Genomic DNA, 22,190 nt, shown 5'->3' with positions numbered 1-22,190 from the left:
CACGAGTTATTGTAGTTGTGAAAATAACAGAGACATAGTTTGCTGGTTTTATCTGCGATATTCTCTAAGAACCTTGGCTGAAGAATGCATTTATTGTCAGAAGACAAGTTTTATAGGGTAAATCTCAGGGTGTTGAGAATATTTTGTGCATTTATAGTATACGATACTTTTAACAATAATTTCAGTAACTTGGGTGGAAATTTTCTGTGGTAATAGCTGGTAAACAATCTTTTTTCCATGAAACCCATTCTATTCCAGGCAAACGAGATGAACCCATTCTACACCAGGCAAACCAGATTCTTCAGCTCTATACAACAATATACTCATCAAGAGCTCAAACATGTCACTTACGAGAATTGATCCTGGGTAGGGAGGATAACTGTTAATATTAGGCAACAATGATATGTTCTATGCTTTAGAGCAATTTTACTTCAGTTTCTTTATTAGCCCAATATCAATATCTAGTTTAGCAATCACATCATCATGATAGTAAAATGCAGATAGAACATAAACATAAACAGTAGAAGACAAGGCAAGACAAGAGGACACAAGATGTCGCACCAGCCAGGTACAAACCCCAATGTGGGGAAACCCTTGATCAATAGTTCAGTAGAGAGAGAGTACAATTTACAAATCTGATAATTTATGACAGCATAAAATGAGCCCTAACCAGAAAAGTCAATGCTGGTCAACAGGGCAGAATTCTTCCTCAATTCAGGTTGGTCAAATCCAGTCAACTTTGGCCTCCAACAGCAAGTCTAATCAGCCCAAAACAGTCCAAAAAAGTCCAGTCAAAACTGGTCAGCGAAAGTCGACCCAGCGGCCAGCCCTAGTACAGTCAACGCTAGTCAAAACAGATGTCAGATTGCCTTGGTTTTTGTGCCCAGATCTGCGGCCTGCTAGGACACAAATTCCTCACCCAAATCCATAGTCAAGGAAGGTCAACGCAGCCCAAGAAAACAGCCTAAATTCAGTTAAATTGGTCAATGCCTAAAGCAGAAAATCGTCCTCCTTCGCACGTGTGAGAGAGAAAACTGCCCAGAAAATCCATACCCAATCAGATGAGGGGAGAGAGAGATGTGAGGGAATGAGTGATATCCAAATGAGGCTCAGGCCTCATAAATTTATAGCAAACGTTGAGGATGAATAGATGTGATTGTTGGGCTTCTGAGCCTACCTTGACTGCTGGCCGACCTTGACAATTTGTCCATAATCAAAATAAATTCATAACTTCATTTGTACATGTCGGAATCGGATGATCTTTAGATCAATCCTACACGTCTCGGAGAGAGGAATCCAAGAAAAATATCAGCTGTCATAAATGAAATGACACATACGGAGTTTGCCCCTAGTCGCTAATTTTAACAACTCCTCTCAACTGCCTGGGTTAGCCTCAATTGGTAAAAGATATTCTGTTGAGTGTGTTAAAATTGCAAATCTTTAAGCTTCTGTTTTCTGAAATTATTTAGCTGGATCTTTTACATTTTCTCCCAGCGGTGTTTTGGATGTAGCTATTTCATAGTTGACAAGACTGAATATGTTTTATACAACATCTATCTTTATCTAACAGCTTGCAGATAACACGTAGACTATTGGGTAAACATTCTGCAAGAGGTGAATTTGCTTAATGCAGAAAGGAGCTCCTGCAGGGGGGAGATTATCTGTTGTTTTCTAATTGTATTGATGCAGGAATTTGAAATGCATTTCTTAAGTCCAAAAAATGTGCTGTAATGCCTTGAACTTGATTTTGTCTTTCTTGCAGCTTTTTAAAATAAGTGAGGAAGTTGTTGTAGATGCAACAGAAAAGGGGAATGTTGCACGCCTTATTAACCACTCTGTAAGTATTCCATGTTCCATTTATTACCTTTTCCGCATCTGTAAGCTACAATTGCGAGCAACAGGACTTACCAATAAAATAATTTTGCCCTGGTCACAGTGCATGCCGAACTGTTATGCAAGGATCATGAGTATCGATGGTGACGAGAGTCGAATTGTACTAATTGCTAAGAAGAATGTTGCAGCTGGTGAGGAGTTAACGTAAGTTCCACATTGGCCTCTTTATTTTGATTTCAGTTTCTAAACTTATATTTTATCTTCTTTATGTGTCCTATTTTGTTTTGGTATGACAGGTATGACTATCAATTTGATCCTGAAGAACGTAAAGTCCCATGCCACTGTGGATCATCTGTATGTCGCAAATTCATGAATTAAATTTGATATCCAGGCCGTAGAAAGTTTAAATTTTCTCAATGTATGTATCCTTCTTTTGAAAATCAATGCACTCCATTGTTTTCGGTCCAATTTTTCCAATTTATTGTAATAATTTTCAAGCTAAGCTTGCTTGAAATTAGAGCCGCGTTGGCAATCATGTACAGGCATCTTAGGTTTTCTTTATAAATTTACAGATCAAATCTTTGATCTGTTTAAATTTCATCAAGCGAAGGTTCTGATTTGTTCACTAGACTGCTCAAATACGAGCATTATACTACACTTGAGATGACTTCATATAGGTAATCATTCTCACCATAGATGTTTAATATTGTTATTCTTCTTCGACATTTTCTGGAGCAATGAAACTTTTGCCCAATTGTCAAAGTTGACCATCTTGAAATTTTAGAACCTGTATATTTGGTCCCGTTGTACAAAACATTTTCCAACAAAAAACTGATCTGCCAATGTGGGGTTTAAAGGAAAAGAAAGGTTGTTTTATAGTTTCATGTGTACCTTTTCTGTTAGGTCACCAAATCTCTTTTTGTCCTGGAAAAAATGGTCAATCTTTCTACTATCGCATACCCTAAAAGGTTTAGTAGGAGAACAAATTGTTTTATGTACTTCCATGGGAGTATACCATTCATGTTAGGACACTAAAACTTTTTGTTTGTCTTGGGAAAAAAGGCCAATCTTCCTACATTCGCAAATCCCTTATCAAGATTTTGTTCCTTGCATTAACTCTTCCCTTCTATCATCTGCCCATGTAGACCGAAAACAAAAACAAGAAAACATACTAAACATACTAAAATGCCTAAAGTACGAAACAAAAATACTAAAAGAGCTGCAGCTTGCACATGTTTGTCAACGTAAACACGATAGAATGTCGAAGTATCACTCATAATACCATTATCATATCAAGAAAAATTGATCATGCTCATTTCAGAAACTGGACCTCTCTCGAATCCTTGCTCAATCCCCAATTCCCAGTAACTGTAGCTGTTGTGAAAAGATGCAGCCATAGCTAAAAATATTCAAAATTAACTCGGTAGAATCGTTTCTATGAGGCTGATAAATGCGAATGCAAAAAAGCGGTACAAAATTGTAGAAGATAATGTAAAAATTAAAAATTGTTATCCTAAATTCCCCCCCCCCCCTCCCAAAAAAAAGTAAAGGCATAAACGATAATTTAATATCATGGTTTATATAGTAATTATCGTATAATATTCCACTAATATTAGGCTCTTAATTATGCTATATATGTTAAAATTCAAAATGTTAGTGCTTGAATCATCCAAATTTCCATTCTTTGTCTCCATATAAATTTACCATGTCAAGGGTTTTGGGAGGCACATCCGAATCTTTCAAAGCCCCTTTATATTCATTATATGGTAGGGTGTAAACACAATGGTTATAATTCAACTTTGACAATAAAATTTTTAAGAAGACAAGGTATTTGTATAATGTCTCTTTAAAAGATATCATGAATAAGCTTGATCTATATATAATTCAGAATGGATTATTATATTATATATTTATTTGGATGGTTTTAGAGTAGAAAAAAAGTAGAGGAATTAAATTACAGGATCATTTTTACCGACAAGTTTCAGTTTGACAAATTGGGGTCTAAAAACTTTTGGAAACAGTTTGAGGCATCAAATTTTTTGGGGTAAAATTTTGTCGCTTAAGTACCACACCCCAGAGTGTTATTCTACACACAAATACATTTACAACAGCACAAGAATCACCTCAATCGAAGTTTGTATGCAAAAGTGGTGTCACCTAGAAGTTGATCTTCTTGTTTTGATCACTGTGATTCAAGAGCATGCAACATCAACCCTCATTATTCATGGAAAAAGAGTTAGCGACGTGCTAAAAATCTCTATGTTATCCTTATGTATATTTGTTTTTTTATTTAAATTTATTAAGTAAATAATATGAAAGTAGATTTTATGCACAATGGTATTAAGTAGAATCCTATTGGTATTAGAGACCAAGTTCAAAGTCAATTTGTAATAAAGATTACTTTATATAAGATATAAATGACAATAAGTAATAATATTTAATAATCAATCAAGAGATATCCTGCTGAAATGATATGTTTTTTTAGTGAACATACACCAACTTAAGTATTTTTAGAAGAACCTCATTGTAATCGAAACACTTAAGTATTTTATTCAATATAATGTCTTAATCCATATGGGCTATTCCATTTGTTTTGAAAGTTCAATTTATAAATTTAATTTAATAATATTTAATAATTAATCAAGAGATATCCTGCTGAAATGATATGTTTCTTAGTGAACATACACCAACTTAAGTATTTATAGAAAGCCCTCATTGTAATAGAAACACTCAAGTATTTTATTCAATATAATGTCTTAATCCATATGGGCTATTCCAAGTTCAATTTATAAATTTAATTTATTCATTTCATTTAGTATTAAAATTTTATTTTTTCATCTCAACTACTAACTACTAACCATATTTTATTAGAATTTGTTAAACTTTTGGCTTACCCTATTTTTGAGAATTTCTCTACAAATCTTTTTTTAAAAATCACAATTTCTATATTGAAAAATTACTATGACATAAACACATTGATGGGAAATAATGGACTTCGAGGAAGCAGGCATTCTTTGAAGTAAGAACCAGACATAGATATTGATTATTTCAAAACAATGTGAAATATCTTTATCAATATTATGAAACAAGGTGCATTAAACGTCCATATGAGCTAATTGAAGTTAAAGGGATAATTATTGATTCATAAAATTCTCATGATTATTGTAATCATGCAACTATTGGTACTCATAGTTACTTAACAAGCACGTGGACATTTCCACTTTGTAGGAACAAGGACATAGCAGTGAGCAACAAAGAAACTAAGGAGTCACTATTGGTACTCATAGTTACTTAACAAGCACGTGGACATTTCCACTTTGTAGGAACAAGGACATAGCAGTGAGCAACAAAGAAACTAAGGAGTCGAGTCTTTTTAGTTTTGCCATTGTTATTTTGGGCAAAATTAAAAAATATTCAGAATTATATGGAAGGTGTGTTTCACACCAAGATACGGATACGTTTTATAAGTTGAGACAATTATTTTATGGAAGGGGGCTTGATGTCAATATTTTTGATAAAATTTATTGATCAGTTACCTATTATTTTGTCTAGATGTTTAAGTTTTCTAGAGATTATGTTATACTTGACTTCTGGATTGAGAAACCATGACCTAGTAGAATCTAAACCATCAAAATCATTTGGGGATTGTACTTGTTGTGGGCCACACCAGCCCTTAAGATGATTGGATTTTTGCTTATAAAATTATGAATTGATGACCTTCACATCATGGAGTAACTTAATTATACACTATATCACCATCTATTTTACGCTATTTTACGCCCCGTAAACTTATCAATTACTAATTTCAATTTCACTATTTTACTCTATTAAACAACAACTCATGAACTCATATAAACTTAATTGCTAATTTATCCATAAAACTATCAAAATAATCCATAAAAAACGAGCTTTCATCACACAAATGTTTTAATCCATTTAAAAAAAAACCTTCATCGATTCCATTCGAGTCCTGTGTCATAATCCATTAAAAAATGGGCTTTCATCCATTCCACGTGTGTCATATGCTGTTATCCCCCTCTTGTAATTTCACACATAGTCGTCAATTTCCTCATATGTGCCAAAATTAGTGTTTGTTTGGAGGCGGCAGTAATTTTAACACCAAAATGATAGGCGGAAATCTTAGGATAAATGGAATTAACACCAAAATGATACGACTGTCTGACCGGCCAAGTCCAAAAGTCTTAGGATCTGATAGGATTAATTCAACTAGTTAATTGGAATGAAAAAAGTTAAGTCGAGCACCTTATTCAAGCAAGCAATAAAGGTGAAGTTGTGATACTTGTGCATTGACTAAAATTTAATTTGAAAAAGTTAGAAATTGAATATACTATCTCATTTTTATCATAAAAAGGGTTATATTAAGAAAGGTTTTTAAATATGTAATTATGAAAAAAATAAGATTTGAATTACAAAAGGGAATTATTAAAACACATGTTTTTTTTTTAATATTAGTATACACTTTTATTATTTAATAACAAAATGAAATTGTGGTTCTTTTATGTTTTTGGAAAAATGTTTTTGTCTGTGCAAAAGAATTTAAATGCTGAAAATTATTCAGAAATCAAAAGAAATTTGCTCAAATGGCAATAAAAATATTATTGTAATTAAATATTAAGGTGATATGCAAATATAATCATAAATTAAAAAAAAAATTAAGATTGAAGTAGTTAAAGAAGAGAAATATAACAAACTTAAGAATATATTTGGTGATAAATTAGTGGAAAAATAAGAGAATTTTTTTTGCCCAAAATATTATAGTAAAAAATTACTTGCACAATTCAATAAGATAAAGGTTACAAAGCAATGTAATAAATGTTATGAACCTTACACTTTAAAAATGATAGGGAACCAATAATTATAGTCTGCTTCAAAAGAGAAATATATTTTTACAATGAATATAATGTAAAAGACAAGATTCATACTGATTTATTATATTACTTTTCCTCCATTTTGATGCTTTAGAGTGGAAAAAGTAGAGGAATGAGCTCACATGATGATTTTTACATGTGGGTCCCAATTCAATGAATTAGGGCCTAAGACTTTTGGGAAGCAGTTTGAGGCATCAAACAATATTTTTCGAGGGTAAATTTTTTCTCTTAAATGGTGCACTCCATAGTGCTATTCTACGTACAAATTGTTAGAAAATCAAGAAGGCAAAAATATTTTCTTATTCTTGATAATTACTTGTGATGTTTTTTATTATTACGATTCTTTATATCTTCTTTCCTTTAGTTCATCAAGCAATTATCAAAGCAACAACACATAAAACAATAGACACTATATGTAGGCACTATGCTAGGGAAAAATCCCCCTCGAGGGGAAAGCCCAGTGAATAAATCCTTCCTTTGAATAATATTCTTTGAGACTCTTCACCCTATACCAAGACAAGACCTTCCCTCCACACTAAGTCAGCCTCCTATAATTTTGACCCGTTTCCAACGACTTCGACTAGGCAGCAACTTTCGACAACTGGAAGCTTCCCGCAATAAAGAAACTTTGAGGTTTTCGATCTCTCAATCCAGGACACGAAACAAAGAGAAAGAGGCACCAAAATTTCGATTTTTCCTTTCTCCTTAGACTTCCCCAAACTCGCATTCACTTTAGCTTCTCGGCAATAGATGTCACACCTTTTTCCTAGCTACAAGAGATATCGAACTTGTGTGAGAGAATGATGCTCCAAATGAATTCGATGAGCTTGTATTTATAGGCTCCATGTGAAGTCGAATAGGGTCCTTAAGCCGACTTGATCTTCTTCTAGGCTAACATGGTGTGGAGGATACACAAATCATATTTGACTCACTACTTAACCTTTTTACATGATTCAAAAGCCCAAGAAGGGTCTCTTTAAAAGTACAATGACTTTATTAACTTAGAATAAATCTTAGAAGTCTTCAATGAGGACTTTGACCTAAAACATGGTGACCCAAGTATGAAACCAATGCTTTAATAAGTCACACTAATAATAATAATAATAATTCTTTTCTTTATTCTTTTGACAAGTACATTACATGATGACTTAAATGCATTAAATGAAAACCGAACCTAGTTACATTTTCCAACACTCCCCCTTAACTAAGGAGGTATTCATCATATACAAGTACAATGGAAGATCTCAAACTATATGAACCATGAAGAACTTTAGGCACTGTAATGCCATGGACTAGATTCTTGACCAAGGCAATCTATCCATTGGTCTCTCAACAATTTAAGCACCGCAATGCCACAGACTAGATTTATGACTAGGGAAATCTATCCAGGTAGGACTAATATGGACTCAAGCTTTCAACCCCTCTAGGTACCATTAGGATTACTAGCTAACCATCAACCCAGAAATCCAGGTGCATGTCAAAGCTCAATGAACAACGCCATCTTTCCAACTTCGGGACCTAGACATCAACACAAAGAGCTAGCTAGATGTCTTCCCAGGCAATGCTTCACTCGCAAAGCCTCAACCCCCATTGATCTAGCATATAAAGGACCACAAATCTCTTCCGATCAAACTGATCAGTAACTAGCATGCTATCAAAAACCTTCGAGATATTTACCTGTACAAACACAACCCCAATCAATAATATATATATATATATATATATATATATCTCTCTCTCTCTCTATATATATATATATATATATATATATAAAAACCTTTGGGGTCTTTTAGACAACTTGATGTTGCTTCTCAACTTTTCATAGTAGGATTATCAACTGAATCTTTAACAGAACATTCCTCAATCATATATTTTATTTTCCTACTTCTCATATAGCAACATATCCTCCGAAATTCATTAATCAAAACTAAGCTATGCCCTCTCTCTTAATTAGGAAGCATCTCTTCATCCATACTCCCTCTTAATCTTAGGGAGAGCTCTTCTATTCAGGCTTCCTCAGTGAGATTAACTTCTTTTCGTTATCGGAGAATCTTTCGTGGCTTCCAACCATTTCATCAGAGTTATCATTATCCTCATCATGCTTATCACATCAACAAGCATCTTCACCATATTGAAGATTATGTACGAACACAACTTGGATAGCGAGTACAACCAAAACTATAGAAGCATGAAGTTAGTCATATCAGAATCATGAAAGCATTTCAACTTTATACATATAAGATACCCAAACTCAATTGCAAACTAGAGACATATACTCTTCAACATCTTGCCAGGGACTTTGTTATAAACCCTAGACTACTTCATAACAACTTTCATTTCATCTAGGGTTTCAATGTTCCTTTCCAAAGGTATGACATTCCTTACTTCAACATATAGCAAACCTTAGAAACAATTCAAACAAATATAGATCTACAAAGCATCTAACAACTTTTTGAAAATTCATATGATAGACTTCTCACTAGGGTTTCATACAAATCCTAAATTTCATAAAAAAAAGTTAATCAAAGTGAATCACAACTTAGTCATTAACATGGCTAGCTTCCACCAGGGTTAGTTGCAGACCCTAAATTTCCAATCAACCATCAATCCCAACCAAAACTCATATTTCAACAATCTTACACAAATCTCATATCATACATCAGAGATTTCACTTCGACTAAGGTTCAACTCCAAAACCCTAGGATTTCATTTTCACAATCTTAACAATCATTAAATAAATAGATCTCAGATTGTTATATCACACATACTAGACAATGTAACCACTACTAGGATTTAGTTGCAAACCCTAGATCATCCTAGAATCTCAGACAAGGACTTACATTAAATCCTAAGACTTATGGCCAACAATAACTAGGTCAAAAAACATATCTAGGAATTCATAATCATACATAAGCATATCATATGTCTGACAACATTAATATATCTAACCTAGACTAGGCTAGGGTTTCAACCAAAAGGACATATCTATATATACCTAGGGATTCATCATCATGCAAAGGCATTTCATATCATGTGTTAGTCAAATCCAACTTCAAAAATATCAATAGGAGTGAGACATAACAAACTTGATTGGACTAGGGTTTGATCAGACAAACACACACATACCAAGGAAATCATTTCTAAGACTTTACAAGGGTCTTGCTTACATATTCCACCAACCCCTAATGAGTTAGGTTTCAATGTAGAAACATAGGAAACCCAACATTACCAAAACTTCAAAGGTTTAGGATTTTAGACCTTATCATTCAACTTTATCAAGTTAGGTTTTCCTGATCATACCAAACTCCCAAACATGACATTATCAACAAAACTTCAATAATATCCCAAAACAATATAGGTTTTCAGACATTCACATTAGCATACCCTTCGATTAAGGTTATCTAGAACCTGTCTAGGATTCTAGAAAATCAGTTAAGAATATGAGTGGGGTGGGTAGATTTATCAAGAGATGAATCACCCAAAACAAGAATCACTAAGATTCAATATATCTAGACATAACAAAGTTAGTAATAGATTGTTAAATGAATAATCCTCTCGAAATAAATTTATTTAAACATACCTTTGTTCCTTGACAAACCTTGTCTTGAGAGGTCCTCCTTCATACTTCTTGCAAATGTTTTCCTAATCAAGACAATAGAGGGAGAATGGTGATTACTATTTAATATAACCAAAACTAAATGAGTACATGAAACCAAAAACTGAAAGGAAATGAGATAACTATCTTTGGGAGTTGTTGGGGACTCCCTCCAAAGCTTGAGGGATACCTAAAAACTTATAAAAACAATAAAATGTCTTTTCAACAAATATGTTAAAAACTATAAATTCTAAAACATGTAAAACAAAATATCTAAAGCTATAAGCAAAGGACTAGTAGTGTAAGTCCCTAATGCCAGATTCTTTGGGCTTGGCTTTCTTTGAGTCTTCTTCTCAAAAAAGTTAGCATGATCTCTATCTCTCTTCTTATTCTTTGGATTATTAGGGCAATCACTCATGTAGTGACACTTCTTATGACATTGATAGCATTCAATCTTGGACATGTCAACTTTCTTCCTTGGTCCTTTCGATTTCTTTCATTTATGTTGAGCAATGTGGGCATTTGATACTCCTTCAGGATTGGCTACTAATGAGATCCTTAATTCATCTTCACTGCAGACAACCCATAGTTATTCAAAAGTGGGAGCTTCCTTCCAACTGTTAAGACCTGTAGCAAATGCACCCCAAGAGGATGGCAATCCTAATAGAGAAGTGATCACAAGTTCTTTGTATGGAACAATTTCATCAATGGCCAAGAGATCACCCCTGATTCTAGCTATCTTCATAAAGAAGGTTGCCACAATGTCTTCTTTAGTCATCTTTGTGGTCCTTAGCTCATTCTTCAAACTTTCTACTTGAACAATGTTCTTAATAGTAAATAACTTTGACAAGACTTCATAAGTTTCCTGAGCATGATCGATGTTAGCTATGAATGGAACAAGGTTTTCCTTTATTCCTTCTACCATCAGAGTCATGGCCACCAATTCTAATTTCTTGTATTTCACTTTGTCAGCATCGCTGGAACCCTCTGTAAGCTTCTTTATTTTTCCCTTGACCAAGTCCAGTACCTTGTTCTTTTCAAGGATTAGGTCAATCCTCTTCTTCCAGGACCTGTAGTTAGATGCCTCTTCAAGTTTGTTCTCTCCCTTGATTGTGTTAGACATTTTCCTTGAATATAGTAGATTCCTTCCCTAAGATAGTCCTTTTGAATGGTTCCTTGATTAAGTGCTTGAGACTGCCTTTTACTCCCTTCTTTACCAAAGCTCTGATACCATGTTAAAAAATTAGAAAGGCATAATTTTTTTCTTATTCTTGATAATTACTTGTGATGTTTCTTATTATTACGATTCTTTATATCTTCTTTCCTTTAATTCATCAAGCAATTACCAAAGCAACAACACATAAACCAATAGATACCATATGTAGGCACTATGCTAAGGAAAAACCCCCCTCGAGGGGAAAACCTAGTTAAGAAATTCTTCCTTTCAATAGTATTCTTTGAGACTCTTCACCCAGACCAAGACAAGACGTTCCCTCCACACCAAGTCAACGTTCCAAAATTTCGACACCTTTCTAGCAACTTCGACTAGGCAACAACTTCCGACAACTGTCAGCTTTCGACAACAGAGAAAATTGGACTTCGATCTCCCAATCCAGGACATGAAACAGAGAGAGAGAGAGGCACCATTTTTTTCCTTTCTCCTTAGACTTCCCTAAACTCACATTCACTTTGGCGTCCCAGCAACAAACTTCACACCTTTTTCCCAGCTATAAGAGCACTTCGCAATTTTTTCCCAGCTATAAGAGATATCGAACTTGTGTGAGAGAATGATGCTCCAAATGAATTCGATGAGCTTGTATTTATAGGCTCCATACGAGGTTGAATAGGGTCCTTAGGCTGACATGGTGTGGAGGATACACAAATCATATTTGAATCAATACTTAACCTTTTTACATGATTCAAAAGCCCAAGAAGGGTCTCTTTAAAAGTACAATGACTCTATTGTCTCATAATAAATCCTAGAATTCCTCAATGGGGACTTTTACCTAAAACATGATGACCCAAGCATGAAACCCACGCTTTAATAAGTCACAATAATAATAAAAAAATTTATTTTCTTTATTCTTTTGACAAGTACATTACATGATGACTCAAATACATTAAATGAAGACGGAACCTAGTTACATTTTCCAACACAAAGACCTTTCTAACAATGTGAGATTTTCCTTAATCTGAGTCCACATGCAAAAGTTGTGTCGCTTAGAAGTTGACCTTCCTGTTTTAACAACGATGATTCAAGAGGATGTCACGTCAGCCCTCATTACTCACGCAAAAGGGGCTAGTCATGTGGTCATGATAAAGAAGACTCCAAAATAGTCCATATTGTAACTCTAATTAAGAGTTGATGGAGTCAAACTTAACCACTAATAGGCTCTCATGGTGTGTTATAACCAAGCTACTAGGAGGAAAAGAGGTTCTATTCTATTGAAGTGTATTTTGTTTCATAGATGAACAAAGTAGTTGAGAGTAGTTAGGGAGAGAGAAAATCGAGAGGGTTTGTACTGTAGCAACCAATGAGCCACAAGCCTCACTTCTTTGTATTTGCATCCATTTCCATTTAGAGAAAGAGAGTAGTGCAACCTCACCTTCTAGCTGGGATTTTGGTCGAAAGGGTTTCCTAGGATTTGTGTTATGTTAATTTGTGGTTGTGAGTTTTATCTCACTGTTATCTGTTTTTATATATTTTATCTATTGCGTGCATAAGCATAGCACAATAATTAACAAATACAAAAATCAAAGGAGATATTAACCCTGATTGTAAATTTTGGGTTTTAAGTATAATTTCATCAAAGATGTTGTGATGACTTGTCTAATGGAGTATCCATAGTAGTTTATGAATCATATTGGTATCAGAGCAGGCTTCTTTGGGTATATTGTGGAGAGTTGTAAGGGGTCCAAATCAACTAAGCCAAAAGTCATAAAACTCCAACCAAGGCCAACAAATCTATTAATAACCCTCAAGATTTCCCAATGGAAAGGTTTGCACGACTCGAAGCGCAAGTCACAAATATAAACTGTAACGTGAACCTCCTCATGTTGGCCTTGGCCAACAATTTTGGGCTATTTAGAGAATATGGAGGTTCTAACATGAAGGTCAGATTGAAGGGGAAATTGATAAAATGGGAAGAACTAGAGAGGGAGTCTAAGAAAGAACTCAAAAATGATCAAACCAGTTCGAGTGTCATGAACCATTCACAATCCTTATTCAAAATGGAAGCAAAGGTGGACATAGAGTCGTATCAAGGTGAGATTCACACTTTGAAGTTAAATCACTTGTTGCAACAATTATAAGTTTATTTTAATGTTCATCATATAGAGGAAGAACAAAAGATTTAGTTTTCTCGGTTAGAATTAGAGGGCCATGCCCAAACTTTGTGAGAAATCCACACACACACCTTCGATTAGAGGGACATCCTTCAGTGACTAAGTGGGAGGATTTCAAAACCCTCATAAAGTGACAATTTTACTCTATCAAGTATGTAGAGGACCAACAGATCAAACGACATTAGTCCATACAAATATAGGGGTAGAGTGTATAAGTGTACATCATAGAATTTATAAAGATGCCATAATGTTGGATATTACCCCAAAGAACTTAGAGATACTCCTCAAGTATTTGCAAGGTCTACTTAGCCATATGTAGAAGCATGTGATATTCAAGCCTATAATGGTGGATAGGCTTGTGCATAGGCACAATACCTAGAGAACATATGCCATAGGAAAGGGTGATAAAGTGTGTTAAGTAGAAAGAGCACCAGGAAGCTTCCAAGGAGGGGTTGAAGAAGTGGAAAGGGGGAAGTAAAAAAAGACAAAAACAAGAACACACTAGTGCAAATATCCCCACAACCACTGCAACCACTATAACATTGACAATCATCTAGAGAAGTGAAAAAGTTGCATTCAGAGCTCAAAAAAGAATGATTCAAAGAAGAAAAAACCATGACCACATATTCAAGTAATCATGTGGAAAGCAGCTTGTATATGGAAGTGAAGGTTGTCTATAAATTAATGTATAAGGGAGTGAAATTTAGTAGCATTTGGCAACAAGAGGAGAATGAAAAGACCATATTCTTCCATATAAAGATACTAGTCAACAACACAAAGATTAATGATTTGTTTGACACATGATCGTAGACAAATACCATTGCAACAAAGCTTGTCAACAAATTGGGATTGGTAGTTTGTGATCATCCAAGCTCATATCCATTGGGATGGGTAAATAAAAATGTAGAAATAAAGGTAACGAAACATTGAAAAATCAATTTTATTGTATTTGATTATTTTATGGATGAAGTAGAACAAGATGTAGTTCCCTTTAATGTATGTGGAGTGGTGTTTGGAAGTCCCTATATGTACATGTGTGATGCAATCTTCATGCACAGAGCCAACTAGTACCGCCTCATTAAGGATGGAAAATCCTTCACCATCAATGCACACAAGGGAAAGTCCAAAATTTCATTGGTAAGTGCCAACTAAGCCAAGACACTAATCAATTCTAGCAAGAAGTATGTTTTATTGTGTTTAAGAAAAAATAGTTTGTACAAGAGTGAATGATAGTTTTTGTAGCATCAGATGTGTTCTAGCCACGAAATTTAGGGGAGAGGCTAGAATACATGAGATATATAAAACCCATAAATTGTTTATGGAAATTCCACTTAGAGATGAATTAATTATATTATTACCTATTTTTTTTAATGTTTCCTAAATCTAAACTCAGGAAAATTGGTTAATTAATCATAATTAATTAAGTCGTGGTGAGAATTCTCTAGAAACTCACACAAATCAATCTAGAAATGATCCGAGCCATCAATTAAAATTTAATCTTGGCCATTGGAGTCCCAATACGAAGCTATTAGAAGGGATCAATGTGGAGATGGAGAATACACTAGAATCACTTGGAGAATTTGATTTTCGAGAGTAGCAGCAGTCAGTTGCCGGAGAGTTCAAGCTTTAGTGAGGTAGTAGAGATAGTCAGGGGCAAGGACAATGATCTAAAGGAAGCTTTCCAGATTCGGAGAGGCAGCACTAAGAGGTCGAGTTATTCCCAGTGAGGCAACGTAGAGGACTACACAGTTGCTTCAGAGAAGCAGTTTGATTTGCTAGAGAGAAATTCGTTCTCAATTCCAGAGGTCAGGCAAAGAGTCCTAAGTGTCAGAGAAGCAATTTCCTCAGAAGAGACAGGAAGAACGACTTCATCAAAGGTAGGTTGGAGGCTTGACATCATAGGGTTTGCATAGAGCAACACAGAGGCTGACGTGGAGGGTCTAGGAGGTTGAGTTTTTTGAAGGAAGTTGTGTTGGGATTGCTTGTGGAAGAAGGGAATTCCCCTTAAATGTTTTTTCCCAGATTTAGTTCTTGTTTGGGTTGCAAGTTGAGCATCCATAGTTTGTAATCAGGTTTTCACTGCTGCATAATAATAAAACCCTCACTGTTGCACCAATTTTCCCACGTTGGGTTTTTCCGTGGACTTTTGTCCAAAAACAATGGTGTTAATTTTTATGTGTGTGAGCTAGTATTTTCTCAGATCCAACGTTATTTATTTTCTACAGTTTTATTTGTGAAGGTTGTAGTGTGTTTATTTTGATGTTATCGGAACAATAAACTAAAGAATTAATATATTAGTTAGAAAAATAATACCACTTGTTGCAATAGGATTTCAATTTGTGGAATTTTCACATGGTATCAGAGCGTAAGTGATCAACTAGAAGCTCAGAAGCGAAGGAAAGAATTTCTTTGCTCAGAAGGAAAAAATTATTGAGGCAATGTAATTAATTCCCAGGCATGCCAAGTTGCTTGGGGAAGTTCGATTTTTCAATGTAGGAGGCAATTTTTTTTTGAATCTCCAAAATCAGTGATTTCAGTAGGTAAAGGGAGTAGCAGCAGCTCATATTTTCGTTGAGTGGATTCCTTGGTTGGATGCAGAGGGTTTCACAGTAGTTTTCAGTTGCAGAATCAACGTTGGGTGGAAGAGAAAAGAACACACAACATAGGGAATATTACTCTTAGGGAACTTCGAGTTTCAGAAGTTCGATTTTCCATTGTAGATTGGCGGTAGCAGTTAGCAGATCTACACATTCCAGAAGGGAGTGCGAGTAGTAGAGAAGAAACTGAGAAAGGAAGAGACGGAGATTCCGTGTTTATTTTCTCGAGTTTTGATTTTCCATATTTTTGCAGCCCATCAAGGATGACCATACGAGATTTCCAGAGGAGGTCGTGCGAGTTACCCAGAATGCAGATCTGGTCAGCAGATCGACTTCCAGTTGTGAGAGAGGTGCTGAATGAAGTGCGAGTTGTCTAGTGCGAGTTGCAAATAAAGGAAGGGTCCTAGCCAGGGATTAGGCTCAAAAGGAAATAGTGGGGCACCAGATCCAAGTGGAGGAGGAGTATGAAACTCTAGTGTGCCAGATGGGCAGGGTCCAACGTAGTTGCAACAAGGAGATCAATCAGATCAATTCTAGATTGTTGCAGTGGACCATCACCTTTGCTACAAGAGCCCATAGCATCATAATCGCAGGTTTAATGTCAGCAGATGAAACCAGTCATTTAGATGAAAATCACAACTCTAGTTGAAGTTAGTACTTGGGATACAATTGTAGAGCTAGATGCAATGACACAGGCAATGTGAATTGCCCAGTTGCAGGATGTAGGAGCAGTTTCAGCCAAGAGATTCCCAGTGCAGAGCTATGTAGTCCATTTTCCAGTATAGGAGGATGGTGCGACTTTCCAGGAGGGAGCAGAGGGATTTCATAAAGGGAGATCGAGACTTAGAGGGAGAAGCCCTATGGAAGCTAGTGCTTTAGGGTCTGAGAGACCAGGCTCATTATTGCAGTAGTTGCAGCAACAATGCGTAGGTAGCAACAACAGTATGAGTAGATCAAAGTCCCAGTGCTACAAAGATCTAGGTAGGGTTCTTAAGTCGACCTCATGGGTCATTACCTAGCTACGGGGGCCCATAATATTCAATAGTTAGATGGATCTGTGACAGTTGCAGATTAGTAGCAGTCAGATGCTGAGGAGCGCAATGCAGTTTTGACAGTAGAGTAGGTGGCTCAATGTAGAGTTGGCAGCAATGCAGATTTTTTTAGTGACAGTGCAAATGCTAGTAGCAGTCAGGACTCGGGAGACAAGTGCATCATACTGAACACAATTGATTCAATATTTTAGATGCTTTTCAATTGTAGTTGTTGCAATTACAGTGCAGATGCAGGGTTGGTAGCAGTATGGCAGTTTCAACAGCAACACAGATGCAACATCAAAGTTACACAGTGGTTGGTGGGCAGTATGGCCAGATATTAGCAGCGTGATAGGAGGTGATAAAGAGACAGGGTGTTGTGACAGGGTGTGCAACACTAGAACACATTCCTCGCTAAGAGGGAGTTCTTTTTTTTGTAGCATTGGATGTGTTCTAGCAACTAAATTTGGTGGAGAGGCTAAAATACATGAGATCTCTAAAACCCAGAAATCGTTTATGGAAATTCCACCTAGAGATGACTTAATTAGATTATTAACCAATTTTTTCAATGTTTCCTAAGTCTAAACTTAGGAAAACTGGTTAATTAATCAAAGTTAATTAAGTCAAGGTGAGAATTCTGTAGAAACTCACACGAATCAATCCATAAATGATCTGACCCATTGATTAAGATTTAATCTTGGTTGTTGGATTCCCAACAAGAAGATATAAGAAGGGATCGATGTGGTGATGGAGAATACACCACAATCACTTGGAGAATTCGATTTTCCAGAGTAGCAACAATTAGTTGACGAAGAGTTTGAGCTTCAATGAAGTAGCAGTGATATTGAGGGGCAGGGACAATGATCCAGAGGAAGTTTTCTAAATCTGGAGAGGCAGCAGTGAGATGGCCTAGTTAATCCTAGTGAGGCAACACATAGGACTACGCAGTTTCTTTAGAGAAGCAGTTCGATTTGATGGAGAGAAATTCGTTCTTAATGCCAGAGGCCAAGCAAAGAGTCCAAAGTGTTAGAGAAGTTATTTCCTCAGCAAAGATAAGTAGTATGACTGCATCAGAGGTAGATTGGAGGCTTGACATGACAGGGTCTGCACAGAGTAGCGCAAAGGCTGACGCAGAGGGTCTAGGAGGCCGAGTTTTCTTAAGGAAGTTGTGCTATGATTGTTTGTGGAAGAAGGGTATTTCCCTTAAAATAATTTTGCCCAAATTTTCTTACTGTTTGCATTGTTAGTCGGGCATCCATAAATTGTACTCAGATTTTCACGTCTGCATAATAATAAAACCCTCACTGCTGCACTTGTTTTACCAAGGTGGGTTTTTCCGAGGACTTTTGTCCAAAAACAATGGTGTTAATTTTTATGTGTGTGAGCTAGTATTTTCTCAGTTCCAACGCTATTTATTTTTCACAGTTTTATTTGTGAAGGTTGTAGTGTGTTTATTTCAATGTTATCGTAGCAATAATATGAATAATTAATTTATCAGTTAGAATAAATAATGCCAAATTTGCAATAGGATTCCATTTTGTGGAATTTTCACAAGTGAGAGCAATGTCATCCCTAGATGGGTGTACAAATGAACAACAACTAAAAGAGTTCTTACAAGCATACATGGGTGTGTTCTAGGAGCCTAAGGGATACTACCCAGGAGAGAAGTGGAGCACAAGATCCAGATTCTATAAACTCCTTGTTTCCAAACATTGGGTCGTATAGGAAATCCATTATAAAAGCAAGTGAGGTGAAGAAGTAATTGCAACAACTATTGGAAAATGGTGTCATTTGACTAAGTACCTCATCATGTGGGTCACATATCATCATTATGCCAAAAAGGGATGGGACTTAGTGGTTGTGTATTGATTACATGGTGCAAAACACATTAGAGAAATTTTGAGGTCTAAAATAGGTCTTCTAAGGAATATTATAAAATAATAGTGGCAATAATAAAAAAAGATTAGATTACATCATCAAATTTTAGAGGGAAAAAAGAAAAAAAAACCATTTTTTCAACTCGTATTTTTGACTTACCTCCCTATAGTTTTACTCAAATTTCAAGCAAGAATGCTTGTTGGATGCAGGATTTAATTCCTTATCTAAGGAGTACCCATGTTGCATACTTTTGATGGACCATGCTACACGAAAATGAGAAATATATAAAAAAAGTTGTTTGCAATCACAATTTTCATGTATTTCTCATTTTTGTGTGTAGCATAGTCCATCGAAAGTTGCAACGTGGGTACTCATTGGATGAGGAATTAAATTTCGCATCCGAAGAGTGCTCTCGCTTGAAATTTGAGTAAAACCGTAGGGAGATAGTTGAATATATATATATATATATATATATATATATATATATATATATATATATATATATATATATATATATATATATATATAACTTTTTTACTCTAAAAATGGTGAATCATCCCCCATGGTTGGTACATCATATTGAATCCTATTGGTCCTTATAAAGTTGATTTTGGTTGTACATTTTTGTTTTGAGGCCCATTTTAGACCTCAAAATTTCTCTAATGAAATCACGCTCAAGAATAGGTGTTCCTTGCTTAGGATAAAGGACATATTGGATCAATTGCAACAAATCAAATACTACACCAAGCTGGACCAAAAGTATGAATATCACTAGGTTCAAGTTAGAGAAGATACTTGGGAAGACCACCTTCAAAACTAGGAAAGGTTTGTATGAGTGCTTAGTTGTGTTGTTTGGCCTATGCATTATACCAACATTTTTATGAGGTTAATGAATGATATATTGTGCTCTTTTATATTTTCATTTTTTATTGTCTATTTGGATGATACATTGGTATACAAAGTTATCTGGGAGGAGCACATGTCACATTTGATGTGGGTGTTAGAGACATTAAATAAGCATTAGTTGTTGGAAAATCTTAAGAAACATGAGTTTGCACAATAGTCTTTGGTGTATCTAGGATATGTCATTGGTGGGGGAAAGCTGAACATAGATCCTGCCATGATGGGGCCGCCATAAAGTGGTCACTGCCTATTTTTTTGAGGTTAAGAGCTTTGTTGGGGTGGTACAATACCTGAGGAAATTCATAGCCTCATTTTCAACAGCAACAAGACCACTCCATGCCATGGCGAGTGGAAAGAGTTTCTAGTGGAGAAAGGGCCAATAGAGGGACTTTGAGGAGTTAAAGAAGAAGATCAATCAAGCACTAGTTTTGGCATTAACTAACTTGAAGTAGACCCTCAAAGTGGAGATATATGCGAGTGGGTATGTTATGGGAGCATTCTTGATGTAGGGAGGAAGGTTTATATGCTACCATTGTGAAGTATTTCATGGGGTGGTTCTCAACTGCCCTACCTACGACAACAACTCTATGCATTGGTGTAAGTTATGAAGAAGTGGAAACATTATATGATGGGAAATGAGATTGTAATCCACATAGATCACCAAGCGCGCTATAGTACCTATAGGTCTAGAGTAAGCTACAACATACCAAGCATTACAAGCGGATGGGTTTCTACAACAGTTTCATTTAGTGATCAAGTACAAGAAGGGTAACATGAACAAGTTATTCGACATGTTTTCAAGGCCACCTGCATCAAATATTACAACTGTGGAAACTCTTATGCACTTGTATTCATTCACCCATGATGCATACAAAGAAATGTATTTAGAGGATGAGGAATTCAAGGAGGTGTTTCAACAATTGCAAGGCTAGATTCATGTGCACGATGGTGACAACACAGTTGACTACCATATCTGGGAAGGGTTACTCTATAAACTAGACAAGTTATTTGTTCTTAAAGGTAGGTGATTGTTGCTAATTAGAGAGGCTCACACCTCCAAGGTTGCAGCGCATTTTGGTGTAGGGAATATGGTGACCAACTTTCAAAGGTATGCGTATTGACCTAGGATGTAAGAAGAGGTATCTATGTTCATAAGAGGATGCATGCTTTGTTATACCAACAAGCCTAGTAATAAAAACAAGGTGTATATCATCCCTTGTTTGTACCCACTCGTCACTGGGAAAGAATTTCCATGGACTTTGTGGGAGGTTTAGCAACAACCAGAAAGAGAAATGACTACTCGTTCATGGTATAGTTGATAGGTTTAGCCAAATGTGTGTTCTACTTCCTTGTAAAAAGACTAATAGTGAAGAAGAAGCAACGAACTTGTTCTTTGGGCATATTTGGGTGCACTTTTTCTCAATGTATTTTGGACTACAGTGTAGGAGAATATGGACACAGAGTTGAAGATATATACAACATTCCATCCACAAACAAATGGATAAACAAAAGTAGTCAATAGGAATTTGGTGCAGCTTTTGAGGGGTTATAATAAAACATTCAAAGACATGGAACAAAAATACGGTATATAAACAACCCTGTTATAATAGAGTAGCCCGCACTTCTATTGGTAGGTCCCCACTTGAAACTTGTTTTGGATATTTTCCACCTACACCCTTGGATATTACATATGGACAACAAGGAGGAGTGAGGGAGGATCTTACAAGGGATTCCTTAAGGGCATAAAAAATGATTGAGAAGATCAAGAAAATCCTTTTATAAGGACAAGATACATTACAAAAGTTAGGAAAAATATAAGGCTAGGCATGATCAACATAGAGTAGAGAAATCCTTCCAGGTGGGAGATAAAGTATGATTACAATTGAACAAGGAGCAACTATAGGGTCTAGGCAATAAAATCAAGTCTTTATGATATGATCCCTTTGAGATACTGGAGAAGATGAGAGATAATGCCTATAGACTCAGTATACCCCCATACATGTGAATTTACTCAATGGTAAATGTAGAGAATTTGAAGCTCTATGAGCCTTCTATGATGGATCAGGAAGAGGAACAAGTCCTACCTTCCGTAGAGGATTTTGAACTAGATGGTCAAGAA

At 35.7% G+C, this 22,190-nt stretch overlaps 1 protein-coding gene across 4 annotated transcripts in view; it reads left to right on the top strand.

Annotated features, from left to right (window-relative positions):
• Nucleotides 1-2,597, top strand: part of LOC149184051 (histone-lysine N-methyltransferase ATX5-like) — a 274,187-nt gene extending 271,590 nt beyond the window's left edge. For all 4 annotated transcript variants that reach the window (XM_089417380.1, XM_089417381.1, XM_089417382.1 and 1 more), the window contains 3 exons: nt 1,763-1,837; nt 1,937-2,037; nt 2,130-2,597. In XM_089417380.1, the coding sequence (XP_089273506.1) occupies nt 1,763-1,837; nt 1,937-2,037; nt 2,130-2,211 (258 nt within the window). In that variant the 3' untranslated portion in view covers nt 2,212-2,597. The remainder of the gene's footprint in view (nt 1-1,762; nt 1,838-1,936; nt 2,038-2,129) is intronic.
• The last annotated feature ends 19,593 nt before the right edge of the window (nt 2,598-22,190 follow it).

Source organism: Pinus tabuliformis, chromosome 3_2 (genome assembly GCF_031772625.1).
Source record: "Pinus tabuliformis cultivar Carrire ecotype Pingquan chromosome 3_2, CPIR1, whole genome shotgun sequence".
Classification (NCBI taxonomy): Eukaryota; Viridiplantae; Streptophyta; class Pinopsida; order Pinales; family Pinaceae; genus Pinus; species Pinus tabuliformis.
The sequence above is the reverse complement of the archived record's forward strand: the minus strand, read 5'-3'. Positions and strand labels throughout refer to the sequence as shown.